Here is a 14,737-nt window from a genome sequence, read left to right on the forward strand (position 1 = left end):
TGAGCATAAGCCAAGAGAATAATCTACATTTATAGTCAACATTATTCCCTAGGTTATTTGATACATTTGTCTCACTTACCCTTATGATAAACTACTAATAATACAGTATATATAGTTATAAAGCTCCATTTTTTCAGATGAGGATATGAAAGCAACAGAAATACCAAGTGATTTGACTAAAGTTACAGAATTAGAAATACCTTTGTTCTATCATCACTCTTTCTAACATGAGCAGAACTCAAAATATAAAGTAAGACATCCTGAGGACCCCACTCAGGATTTGAAATGTCCCACATTTTTCCTAAGTTAAAAATCACTTTCAGAACCAAATACAAGTTCTGTGTACCCTTTCTTACTAAGCAAAGAAATTATCTACTTCAGCTTTACTTACACTTATACATTTGTTATAGGCAAGAAATTTGCTGGCATAAAATTAGGTAAACAAGTTAAAGCCCAGAATGGTTAGAATCAGGAAATATTAAAGGCAAGAAGTATAGAAAGGAACAAAAAAAATGGGGTGAAAAAAACGCAACAAAACCAGGTGACTGTAGAAGATGACAAGAAGAAACATGACAGGTGGTGGAGAATGGAGTTCGGTTAGTACTGAAAGAACAGACTAGAAAATTAGGCAAGGCGGAAAATCTACCAAGAAGAAAAAAAGGACATTCACAAAAAGTAAATCAAACATGGCTGGAGCATCATGCGGAATGCCTCCTCTAATAAAATTTTTGTCTGAACCCAGGGGCTGCAGAGGAAGATACTAGAAAAGTTCCTGCGGACTCAGAGGTTCTGGGTAAGAGATCTCTAGTGGGTTTAGATGCAGAAATAAGGTGGCAATGAAGAAGAGAAACAGATCTTTATTTGGCAATTATTCTGTGAAAACTCTGTATTAAACTATTCCACTGCTCCTTAGCTCTTTGCCCTATGCTAAGAACGGAGAACTAATGATGAAGGTACAGAACATCACCTTTCAAATTACTAAAGAAACAGTGATACTTTCCTTTTGGCTCCCACTTTCTTGGAGTAACAACTATCTGTTCAGTTCTTTGATGTTTTCAAAAAACCTACAGCGGAATGTTACATCTTTACTTTGAGAATTTCCTTCTGGCTTGAGGTCCCATGCTTTCAATGGCTTACAAAATGACCATCTTCACAGAAATTGCAGCTGAAGATGACAGGTATCAGTCTCTTCTCAATTCCCTTCAATTAGATTTCTATCACCACCACTTTACCAAAGTCACAATGCATCAAATCCAAGATACCACAAATTATAAGATAAACTATTATTTATCACAGAGAAAAAAAAATACTGCCAATTAAACAGTGACTTACAATCTTCTTTGAACTTATCCCTGTTTTAGAGATGCTAAAATATGAAAAATAGTTTAGAAATGAAGAAATACAGTATTTGTTAATGTCACCAGTGACTTCCACGTAGTCTAATTGGGTCACTTTTTAATCCTCTTACTTGACTTCTCGGCAGCATTCAACAGAGTTGATCACTCTCACTCCTTACTGAAATGCTTTTCTCTTGGCTTCTAAGTCGCCAGTGTCTGATTTTCTACTACTGCAATGGTGGCTCCACTTGTGCTAACCCGTTCTCACCTAGTCCTGTGGTTTTAAAAATTTATTTATTTAGTTTGTCTTGGAGGTAGAATTTAGTGACTCATCAGTCTGCACGTAACACCCAGTGCTCATTACATCACATGTCCTCCTTAATGCTTATCACCCAATTACCCCACCCCCGATCCCGCACCCCACCAGCAACCCTGTTTGTTTCCTAGCAACCCTGTTTGTGTCCTAGAGTTCAGCGTCTCTTACGGTTTGCCTTCTTCTCAATTTTCATCTTATTTTATTTTTCCTTCCCTTCCCCTATGTTCATCTGTTTTGTTTCTTAAACTCCACATGAGTGAAATTATATGGTATCTTTCTCTGACTGACTTATTTCGCTTAGCATAATACCCTCCAGTTCTATCTACATCGTTGCAAATGACAAGATTTCATTCTTTTGATGGCTGAAATATTCCATTTTATATATACACACACACACACATGCACATCTTCTTTACCCATTCATCTGTCAATGGACATCTGGGCTCTTTCCATATTGTGGCTATTGTGGACAATCCTTTTAGAGACATTTGGGTGCCATGTGCCCCTTCAAATCACTGTTTGTTAGTCCTGTGGTTTTAAATACCAAACACTAATGTCAGGTTAAGTCAGGGTTCTTTATTGTAATCATAAAATTTACTCCAACCCTGACCTTTTTACTGAGCTCCAAGTTTATCTAATTTCCTATTTGACATCTGCACTTAGATCTCCAATAGGCTATCTCATTTAACACAAGCATAGCTGCTTTCTCTACAGTACTCCCCATCTCAGTAAATGGTACAAGCAGTAATCTAGCTGCTCAATCTGATACCTCAAGTCACCTGATAATTCTTCCCCTACCCTGATTCCACATATCCAATCTGATCCATCAGCAAGTCTACTGGCTATTCTTCAAAAAATCCATCAATTTATTTCCATTACCACAGGGGCATCCTAACTAGCTTCCATTCCTGGCCCCCAATAATTTATCCTCCATACAACAGCCAGGATAATCTTCTAAAAATGCAAACTTTATCATGTTACTCCCTGGCCTCCTTTCCAATGGCTTGCAACTATACTTAAAGACTAAATTCAAAACTCATCTTGTCCTGTAAGGTTGTACAATGATCTGGACTTGGTCTATTCCTTCAATCTGGTGGCATAATCTGCACTGCATGTAATCAAAAAAATGTATAAAACATTACTGTTAGCAACACCATTAACTGTTTCAGTGATCAAACCAAGACAACATAAAAATGGAAGTAAAAAGTTCTATTAATGCTAATATCTGAAAAAGTTTATTAATGTTCATTCTACAATTATTGTACTTCCTCAACCACTGCCTAAGGAAAGCAAGTAGAGAAATTCAATGACTATAAAAACTGAAAAAATAAATTTCAAAATTAGATCACTCATGTATTTTCCTTATCAGATAATTTGAGAATGATTTTATTATTCACCTGCCCATAATTTTTTTTTTTTTTTTTTTACAAATATCATGCTCCCTCAATAAAAATGATGATTCTTGCTTTCCTTCCTTGCAGATTTGTTTCATCAATGTGCAATTAAAGCTTTGGAAATGTGTTACATATATATTGTATCTTAAAAAAGGTCAAGAATCATGTTTCAAGGTGACAAACCAATCTGTACAATGGCTATTATAAAAACATACTGCAACATGTGAATGCCTTCCCTCTCCCTCCACCAGGCCAGCTGCTTGGAGTTCCTACTGCTCACTCTACTTCAGCTGTGTTCACTCACAATTCCAGTTTCTACTGCATAGGGAAGGAAAGGAAAATAGATCTGAATCAGAAACGAGACTGGAGTTTAAAAAACAGACTATGTTTCAAAAACGTAAAGTCAACCAGAACATTACGGAATCTTTCTAAGAAGTTATGATGGAAATCTGGAACTCAACAAAGCACAGCTGAAAGTAGTGGTGGAGAGGAGGAGGAAGAGACAACATTTTTGTTAATACTCTGAGCTGAGACGCCTCGATTAATGTATGAGTCAAACTGTATACATAATTTTGTATGATTTTTCCACTCAATAATGCCATAATTTTTCCATCATTTAAAAAAATATAAGTATCACTTATAATAGTTTCATAAATTTCCATTTTACAGATATGCCATAATTTGATCATTACTCTATTTTAAGACACTGTGTTATTTTCAAATTAAATGATTTAAGTTATAATATCTATTTGTTCCTTTACACAGAAATATCGTTGTCCTTATTAAATATTCACTGATCTATGGACAAAGAAAAGACTACATTACGAAAAAGAAAACAATAAACAAACAAACCTGGTAAACATTAGGAAGCTCTAAATAAAATGAAAAACAAAAGGAGAAACTGGAGATATTTGTCAAAAACCAATAAAAAATTAGTATCTCTCATGTATAAAGAGCTCTGGAAAAAATAGGGTCCAAACAATGAACAGGAAAAGTTAATTGATGATTTATATAAAATACAAATATCTAATAAAATATGAATGCAGTTCAACATTAGCAATTCAGATGTTAAATTTTAAATGAAAAGTCATTTTCCATTTATTAAACATGAGTTATTCATTTAATCATTCATTTACTTTTACTGAAAACACAATGCTGGCAATACACATCAAGACAGACACTTGCATATACTGCTGATAGAAATACAAAAATATAAATGATAATCTTTTGGGAAAACAACATGTATCAACAGTTTTAAAATTTCATTCCTCCAGTGATTTCATTCATCATCCAGTGAAGAATTGGTTATCATGAAATAATCCAATATTAGAGAAAATGCTTTATACGCAAAGATGTTTATCAAACTGTTTAACAACACAAGGGAAAATTTATATTATGTTTATAAAGCAGATATAAGGCTATTTGTCTTATATGTCTTGTATGTTCAAAATTACTAAAATACCAGAAGGATATATATACTAAAATAGTAATCTATCTTGAATGGGAAAACTAATTTAAAAAATTTTTATTTTTGTGTAATTTCCAAATTTCTTGAAATTAGTATGCGTTATTTTTATAATCAGAAAGCAAAAAGAGTATCTATTAATGTATCTATCTCTTCATTCAGACTCTATGTTCCCTTAAAGGAAGACTCTTTCCCCTCTATATCCCCAGTATCTGTATTGTGCTTTACAAATAGTAGGCTTTTAAAAGCTACTTGTGGAATAGCCAAACTATGGAAAGAACCTAGATGTCCATCAACAGATGAATGGATAAAGAAGATGTGGTATATATATACAACGGAATACTATGCAGCCATCAAAAGAAATGAAATCTTGCCATTTGCGACGACGTGGATAGAACCAGAGGGTGTCATGCTTAGTGAAATAAGTCAATTGGAGAAAGACAACTATCATAGGATCTCCCTGATAGGAGCAAGTGGAAATGCAACATAGGGGGTTTGGGGGATAGGAAAAGAATAAATGAAACAAGATGGGATTGGGAGGGAGACAAATCATAAGAGACTCTTAATCTCACAAAACAAACTGCAGGTTGCCGGGCGGAGGGAGGGAGGGAGAGCGTGGTGGGATTATGGACATTGGGGAGGGTATGTGCTATGGTGGGTGCTGTGAAGTGTGTAAACCTGGCAATTCACAGACCTGTACCCCTGGAGCTAATAATATATTATATGTTAATAAAAAAATAAAAATAAATAAAACAAAACAAAAAAACAAAAATCAGCCACTGAGAAAAATAAAAATAAAAAATAAAATAAAAGCTACTTATGGAATGAATTAGTCTTTAATACCTACTTTAAGGACTAGGTAGCGGCATACCACAATCCCTTTCTCTCCAGAAACATCGACTTCTACTGTTAGAAGCTGGCATAAATTTGAAAATAAATTTCGAGAATAAGAACCATACTTGATTTCTTTCAATAATGAACTGTGAAGAACGTTTTAGTCTAAGTAAAACAAATAATCTCTCTAAGATGATGGCTAACTTTGGGACAATTTCTAACACAAAGTCTTTTCTTCTCCTTCTTTCAAGGAAATGATACAACCAAAATGAAGCCAAAATACAGGTAGCAATGGTCAAGAAGCAACATAGAGAAAATGGCCAAAGATGAGTCCAAGATCTTTAAAACCTCAGCTCATCATTCTAAGATGAGAGTTTATACACATTTTATTTTTTTTTAAAGATTTTATTTATTTATTTGACAGAGATCACAAGTAGGCAGAGAGGCAGGCAGAGAGAAGGGGAAGCGGGCTCCCTGCTGAGCAGAGAGCCTGATGAGGGGCTCGATCCCAGGACCCTGGGATCATGACCTGAGCTGAAGGCAGAGGCTTTAACCCACTGAGCCACCCAGGTGCCCCTATACACATTTTATTAAATCAATTATGAACGCCACTAGAAATGGATGAGATGAAGTTTCTGCAAGATTCTGCTTAAAGAGAAATCACCTTTCAGGAAGATCTGTTCTTTTTTTTAAAAAAGATTTTATTTATTTATTTGAGAGAGAATGAATGATGGGGAGGGAGAGAGACAGACAGTGAGAAGCAGACTCCCCTCTGAACAGGAATCCCTATGCGGGGCTCAATGCTGGGACCCCGAGATCATGACCTAAGTTGAAGGCAGACACTTAACTGACTGAGCCACTGAGGCGCCCCGAAGATTAATTTATTCTTTCACCTTGCCTGACTTAGAAGTTATCGCAGGATGTAACCAAGGACAAGGTAAGTCTCTGAGGATGATAAATAATGGCTTATTATTAAAATGGAGAAAAATCTACTCCATTTCTTAAGTAGTTTAATAGCATTTAAAGCCCCAGATAAATTCTACTGAACACATAATACTATGAAAACTCACTTGGTATCACAAATTTTGATGATTTCTTGCCTGGTACAACACAGCTGTTACTTTCATAATGACTATACCCATACTCATAAATTCACATTTGTTCTAATACCACTTATAACTGATTACTTCTACTGTTTCACTAAGGCATGGCTTTTCTACTCATTACCCTTTTTCTACTCACACAATTATACCTCCAATCTTTAAGCCAAAACATCAACTTCTGGTTAAAACTTTATTGTTTGAAAAGTCTTATGGTAAACAATTTGGGATATTTTTATTCATGTCAGATTATAGGTGATCAACTCCTGGATGGCCTGCATAGTGGTAACAAAAAGTGTTTACATGAACAAGACATGTACGAAGAACATTCACAACTATTTCTAGAAGAACTGGTATAAATGCAGAACTCACCTGAGTATAGAAGCCACTAGCTGCCTCTAGGAACAGAGAAAGGTTTGCCTGAACTTCACTCCGATTCGGGTTTGCTCGATTCTTTGCCTGGCCTTGTAGTGTTGTGATCTGATTCTTAAAGGCATGATTCCAGCTGAAAACAAAATGTAATTCTATTTGGTATAGCAGTGACTCACTGGGCAGACACTGGTCCCCCTGAGAACAAGAAAGAACTGTTTGTTATAACACACTAGACAGTAAACCTGCATTAAAGTTATTCACTTATTTAAATAACTTTATGCTCCTCTTTGAGCAAGACTACACATGCAGCAGAATCCAACTGACCTTAGTAAACACTTACCAATGTTCAAATAATCACACTGTGGCTTCAGTTATTAATCTTTTAGAGCTACTAGAGTTAGAGCCTATTTAGGAATCCCAGTACAAAATCAGAACTACAGTGGCAAGACCAAAGTAAAAGTAAGCTATTAACGAATTGACATACATTATGTGAAGAAATAATTCTTTTTGAAAATTCTTCTTAAAAATACTAAGTCATATCTCTTATTTCCATAAAATCTATTTCCCACAGCACTCTGTTCTAATTCTATTTAAGACTTTTCTTTCTCTTGGAGTTAATATTTTCTTGAGAGCTTGAAATATAAGTTTATTTTTTGACATTTCAATTCTGGCTATTTAAAATAGGAAAAAACACAATGTTGAAATATGGCATACCAAAATCCTATTATAAAATGTCTTTCATTAATCAAGCTATATAGAGATTCATTTTAAATTCAGTTATGGTGAAATACATTCATTCCTTAACTTGAAAACCACAGGAGGGGAAAAAGGAACTAGGATGGAGGGAGAATACTAGAATTGCTTCGATTAAAGGAAGCAAACACAGATAAAAGGTCTACAACCTACCTGAAAAGTACCTAATTCTTTATCAACCTCAACTTTGAGACTCAAGAGCACTGGGTATTTTTAATGGTTTATGAGGACAATCACTCCCTCAGCATTTTTGATGATATTTTATCCTTGACTCTAATATCATGGAAATGGATTCTGAATGGCTGTGATTAAGCTCTCTTATTACTAGAACTCCTAAAAATATAAAGTATCTAAGAAAGGTATAAAAGACAGGAAAAACTAATTTTCACCACAACTTAGGGTAATAGCCATTTCTGAATAGAATATTCTGAACTGATTTTTAATCTTCCATCAGCCTAATATCCCTGCTCCAATTTATAAGGCAAGGCCTTCCACAACAGGCATTTATTTACTCACTTGGGAATCTGGTCATCTGCCATTTCACCTCTCATAGAAAGAACAAGTGGAATAGCCTAAATATACAAAATCTTTCTTTAGTCTTATTAGGGGAAGAAAAAATAAAAAAGGAAACACCTACTTATTTTATAAAAAGAACTTCCCTTACAATGCAAACACATTTTTCTTCGGGAGAAATTTATAGAATCACATTTACCAGAGAAGATTTATCTAAAGCTCACTACTGAATTTTTCAAGCCATGACTTAAAATGCAGGACTGGCTTAAATGGCTTAAATGCAGGACCGAACACATACAGAGAATCCAAACACTGTCTCTTAGTACCTGAAATATATATATAGAGATTTGTTTTTATGATATGCCCTAGAGACGTTAAAAACATTCAAGTCCAAACACTTCTCCTCTTGTCACCCAAGACTATCTGAAGTAATATGAATGGTTAAATATTTGGTTCAAAAAACCCGCAAGTATTACAGGTATTAGAATTTCTTCTTTCACTGAAAGAGCTTACTCTGAGATAGGTTAAGAAGAAATAACCAAATCATTCCTTTCTATCCTAAAGTCTTGGTAATACTCTTGATCTTACAGGGACATCCCAAATGATAATACTTACAGATCCTGTTCTACTTTCTTGTCTAACGCGTATTCCAAATCAGTAACTAGCATTTTCTGGTACAGGTCCTGCAGAGCCTGTCTGGATGTCCAGACCTCAGCCGGACCCAGCTTAGAATCTGAGTAACAAAACAATAGAGAGACAGAAAAACACAGAGAGTTAACATTATACCACACCAATGACTCCTTTCCTCTCCATTTCCCAAACACCTGCTTTAGGTAGATACCACAGACTGCTGTGGAAGTTTTATACTACTATATTTTCAAATAACTTTCACCTTTTGGCTAATGACTAAATCTGGTTCGAAATGTTTCTGCATTTGTCTTTTGGCTTTGAAATAACATCATGACATGAGAAAGGCGAAAAAATGAATGGTGTACTCTTTGCTTTAGTTTAGACTTCTATGTATTCATATCAGAGGAAGTCATATGCCTCAGAAGTCACCCCATTTAAAATGATGGACCACTAAGAAGGTCTGTTTACTCTCAGAACTTTATCTCTTTCTCCAAAGCAGCTTTTTTATTTTGAATCATTCTCACAACTGTCCTTACAGAATCTTCATGTCTGCTCACAATCCAGGAACTGTTCACACACTCTGCTGTCATTCCTATTCTCTGTGTATCAACCCAATAAAGCCAAAACAGTGAGGGTTATTTTAATGATTGGTAAATTGCTTGCCAAGAAATTTTGTGAGCAATCCATACTTGCCATTTCATGTAAATAAGAATTCATAGCAGACACTGCCTGAACTGCTCAAGAGGCCAAATGAGAGAGTGGGTGCAAGATGAAAGGAAGTCAGGCTAGGACTAAATGTAATACGCAACTGGGGCCATACTGTCTGCCAGAGTCCTGCAAGACACTTCAGCTTTTCCGGTTACTAGGCTTATTGAGTGCAATAATTGATAGTCAGCTGCATCAATAGAAGAACCTAATAACAGATTTTTCAATTAGGCTTCTGGTTACATTTAATATTTTGCAACAGCACAATGACACAGCTTTTACTCTTCTTTAAGCCTGCAAATAAAATCGATTTTTGAATTAATCCTCAAAAGAGTTTGGTGGCTACAAAAAATCAGGGTGTAATATCAGCTTCTTGGTCCCTTACTAGGTTTTTAATGACTAAATAAACAGATTTATAGATTTATTCAATCTTGTTTTGATTCAACTATGGCAGGGGAAGGATTATAAGGGATCATTAACTCTGATCTATCAGACAGACTATCATTTAAATTACTTAATATTCAAGTTAATGTTCTTGGGCAGTCAAATGTTCCTTATAAAAGCCAAACTCTAAGCCTACTACTTACTGAGGGTATTCAATACTTAAGAAAAAGTAAAAGGTTTAGCTAGCTTAACATTGCTCCAAGTCGAATTTTTGTCACATAATGCATATTATGCCTAACAGGACAACACAAAAGCATAATACAGTAGCTCAGAGCTGACACTAATACCCATAGTATGGAAGATGATGGCAGTCATGTTAATAATGGGAGGAACTGAGGTACTGTATTAAGTAAACCTGTTAAAAGTGCTTTTGGCTTTTTTCCCTCTTTTCCTTGAACAAGAAGATAATGATATTACCCACAAATTCTTAAAACAATAGGATCAACATTAATGTTAACATTAGACTGCAATGTTGAGAAAAAGACATCTAGATCCTATTCCTTCTTGACTGTACATTCTGGCCAGAATACTGTTGTAAAAGTTTAACTCTTCTTTGTGGATTTCACTTTGGAACTAAAGTTCTCAAAGATAAGAATGAGATCCATTTGCACATGTTTACATTTTAGGACACCACATGCTGCTACAGAGAGCACACTGATCACTACATAGTCATTGTCATATATTTCCCAATTTTGGAAAGTTAAAATCATCTGCTCCTTCTAGTGACGTCCAGTTATTCTTTCAAAAACACCTTGGTTATTTATTCAAAACAAAAAAGACAAGGGAAAAAAGAAAGGTGGCAAAGCAGCTCACTCAGTTTCAAGGACTTTTAGTAGTTTTCCTACAAATATTTTTTCTCAAGGTCTAATTACTATTCAAGGTTGGGGAATATAAACAGGAAGACATGAACCTAATACCCTAAGATATTTTTAATATGGTATATGCATTCTTTTTTTTATGTCTTAAGTTGATGATAAAGAGTTCATAAAAATTAAATGATTATATGCATTAAGTTAGTTAATATTTAATTCAGTATAGCACAGATTATACAAAATTCTTGATGATCTAAGTAAGAATTCAAAGTTCAAAAACAGTAATTATTAAAAGCAAACAGTAAGTTATCATTCCTCTGGCGACTAGGACAGTGCAACAAGTAATACAGGGAAGAAGACACCCTTCCATCAATTTAATGGTATAAAATAAGTGTGAAAAACAAATGCGCCAGCCAATACCTGTCATGTCAGCCTTCAGGACTTCTGCCTGCCTAAAAAAAGGGGGAAAAAACATCGATTAGAAACAAACTAGGCCTATTCAACATAAATAATCCTGAAAGTTAAAAGTTAAGTGAAATCATATACTACATAAGAGGTATAGCACCTCCATATGTGAGTGTCCCAGCTTTAGTATCCAGGGTAGCCTAGGTCTTGGCCAATGATGCCATTACTTAAAAGTATACATGAATTCTATGAGTGGAGCTCACATTCTTGCTGTTTTCCTCCAAATCTGATTTTAAGATAACATTAAATGACATTCATTAAACACAAAAATTTTCCTCAAAACAGCTAGGAAATCCTATGTTTCTCAATTCACTAATCACTGTACCTATTTCAAATTCCCCACTCTCCTCAGATGTTTTCATAAGGTGTCTTCATAAGGCTAGCCCAGCTGCTAAACCCACACAGCACTCTTCTTCCTTTCTCCTGTGCAAACACTAGAGGCACTGCATCTCTTATTTAAGATCAGTAATTCCACTTAGTAGGCTCTTTCTGGCCTTTATTAAGGACTTCTGCTTCTTTGTCTCCTCCCTCTTTCAATAATTTTGAAAACTTCCCTGTCTAGGTGATCCTTTGCTTTAGTATTTTAAACACGCCCAAGTTTTTCACAAGTTTTTCAAAACCTCCTATCTGTCCTTGATTATCCTCCTCTCGCTGCCGCTTCTTTTCTCTCACATTCTTCAAGAGCTCCCCAACTGAACTTCTGACCCACCTGCAGGAATGGGATCTCTTTCTGGTGTTTTTACCTTACCAAATGTATCACTGCTTTCCCACTGTGAGAGGCAGACACCTGGATGTCACCCATGACAACGTTCTTCCAATCCCCTGGTAATCTATCAACTCCAGAGAATTCTACCAACTAAATATATCTTGAATCTGTTGATTTCCCTTTACTACTTCTTCAGCTACTCTCACTCAAGTTCTGAACTCTCTCTTTCCTGGACTAATGCAAAGCCACCAAAACTGTTTTCTCTATTTTATTCTTGTTCTATTTCATACTGTTCTGTCTGCTGCTATCTGAGGGATTTTTTTATACAAATCTGAGGGGCTCCAGGGTGGATCGGTTGGTTAATTGTTCATGATCTCAGGGTCATAGGATCAAACCCTGCCTTGTGCTCTGTGCTAGGTATAGAGACTGCTTCAGATTCTTGCTCGCCCTCTGCCCTTCCCCCACCTCTAATGAAAAAAAAAATACAAATACAAATCTGATCTTACCAACTGCTCAAATAAGACACTTTAATGATTTCCCATCGCTCTTAGGGTCAAAACTATAATCTTTACTAAAACGTCCTACAAGGTTCCCTGCACTCTAAAAATTAGTGTCTGCACTCTCCTTCTACCATTACTCTCTTCTCTCTTTGATCTCTGTGCTCCAGTTACTAAACTTCTGGTGTCTGCAATATGCTTTGCTCCCTTCACATTCAGGGTCTTTGTAAAGAAGAATCCCGCCTTCAGGGGTGCCTGGGTGGCTCAGTGGGTTAAAGCCTCTGCCTTCGACTCAGGTCATGATCCCAGGGTCCTGGGATCGAGCCCCGCATCGGGCTCTCTGCTCTGCAGGAAGCCTGCTTTCCCCTCTCTCTCTCTCTGCCTGCCTCTCTGCCTACTTGTGATCTCTGTCTGTCAAATAAATAAATAAAATCTTAAAAAAAAAAAAAAAAATTAAAAAAAAAAAAAAAAAAGAAGAATCCCGCCTTCTTTGGTTAATACTACTCATCCTTTGTCTGAGTCAGACACATTATTTTCTCAAAAAAATCTCACTTGATAGATGAAGGATATTCTTACTTTATGTTCTTAAAGCACTCATTTTTTTCATCATACTACATATCACAAATTTTAAGAATGCTCACCATCACAACCTATTAGCACATGTGCCTAGCACACAGTAGGCATCCAATAAATATCTTTTAAGTTGAAGAAAGGAAAAAGGATACATCATGTTCATATACTATAAAAAGGTATGTATATAAACTTATGAGATTCCCATGTCTTTTTTTTTTAAGATTTTATTTATTTATTTGACAGAGAGAGAGATCACAAGCAGGTAGAGTAGCCGACAGAGAAAGAGAGGAAAGGGGGCTCCCCGCTGAGCAGAGAGCCCGATGCGGGGCTCAATCCCAGGACCCTGAGATCATGATCTGGGCCAAAGACAGAGGCTTAACCCACTGAGCCACCCAGGCACCCCTCCATGTCCTTTTTAAAGATTTTATTTATTGAGATAGTGAGCGAGAGCAGGCGGAGGGGCAGAGGGAGCAGCAGACTCCCCACTGAGCAGGAAGCCCAATGTGGGACTCCATTCCAGGACTCTGGAATAATGAGCTGAGCCGAAGTCAGACACTTAACCAACTGAGCCACCCAGGCATCTCAAGATTTCCATGTCTAAAAACAAAATACGACATAAAAGAGAATAGGGGCATGTGTGTGGCTCAGGGGGTTAAAGCCTCTGCCTTCAGCTCAGGTCATGATCCCAGGGTCCTGGGATCGAGCCCCGCATCGGGCTCTCTGCTCAGCAAGGAGCCTGCTTCCTCCTCTCTCTCTCTGCCTGCCTCACTGCCTACTTATAATCTCTGTCTGTCAAATAAATAAATAAATAAATCTTAAAAAAAACAAAAAAAAAAGCTAGAGAATATTCAGAGATTCTGAAATTTTTACTGTAAATGTATGTACTTAACTAATATCAGTTGTGAATTTGTTTCGTCAAAACACAAGATGAAATTTTTCATTTCTTAACTTTTAAAAAATATATTTTTAAAATTGAGCTTTCAAAACAAGAGAATAGCATGTTATGAGACTGCCAGTATAAACAAACAATATAAATAAACACGTATACTTTATCCTCAACCATGACATCATTTCAAATTCCATTATTCAATATAACCCAGCTTCACTGTTTGCTTTGGGTGTTAAAACTTTTGCCATTAAAACAAACAACTTTCACAAAGTTTGTTGGCTTATACCATTAAAACCTCTTAAGATCATAGAATTTAATAAAGAATAACATATATCCTGCAGAAGATGTTACGTACAAACCTAAGAGCAACCACAAATCAAAAACCAGTAATATCCAAAGAATAAAGAGAAAGAAATCCAAGTATATCACTAAAAAAAGGCCAACAAACCATGAAAGAGAGCTAGAGAAGGATCGCAGAAAAATTACAAAAACACCACAAAACAAGTAAAATGGCAACAATAAATATCAGTAACTACTTTGAATGTAAATACATTAAATACTCCAATCAAAAGACACAAGGTGGGGTGCCTGGGTGGCTCAGTGGGTTTAAAGCCTCTGCCTTCGGCTCGGGTCATGATCCCAGGGTCCTGGGATCGAGCCCCGCATCGGGCTCTCTGCTCCGTGGAGAGCCTGCTTTCTCCTCTCTCTCTGCCTGCCTCTCTGCCTACTTGTGATCTCTGTCTGTCAAAGAAATAAATTTAAAAAAAAACTAAAAAAAAAAAAAAAAAGACACAAGGTAACAGAGTAAATAAAAAAACAAGATCCATCTATATGCCACCTATGAAAGAGACTCATTTCAGATCTAAAGACACCTGCAGATTGGAAGTACAGGGATGGAGAAACATTTATCATACAGATGGATGTCAAAAGAA

At 36.1% G+C, this 14,737-nt stretch overlaps 1 protein-coding gene across 10 annotated transcripts in view; it reads right to left on the reverse strand.

The window, feature by feature from the left end:
* SMG7 (SMG7 nonsense mediated mRNA decay factor) overlaps positions 1-14,737 on the reverse strand; it is a gene marked incomplete at its 5' end in the record, with an annotated part of 92,783 nt that overhangs the window by 29,545 nt on the left and 48,501 nt on the right. For all 10 annotated transcript variants that reach the window (XM_080825012.1, XM_080825014.1, XM_080825013.1 and 7 more), the window contains 3 exons: positions 6,819-6,951; positions 8,700-8,817; positions 11,096-11,127. In XM_080825012.1, the coding sequence (XP_080681138.1) occupies positions 6,819-6,951; positions 8,700-8,817; positions 11,096-11,127 (283 nt within the window). The remainder of the gene's footprint in view (positions 1-6,818; positions 6,952-8,699; positions 8,818-11,095; positions 11,128-14,737) is intronic.

Source organism: Martes martes (genome assembly GCF_963455335.1).
Source record: "Martes martes genome assembly, chromosome: 15".
NCBI lineage: Eukaryota > Metazoa > Chordata > Mammalia > Carnivora > Mustelidae > Martes > Martes martes.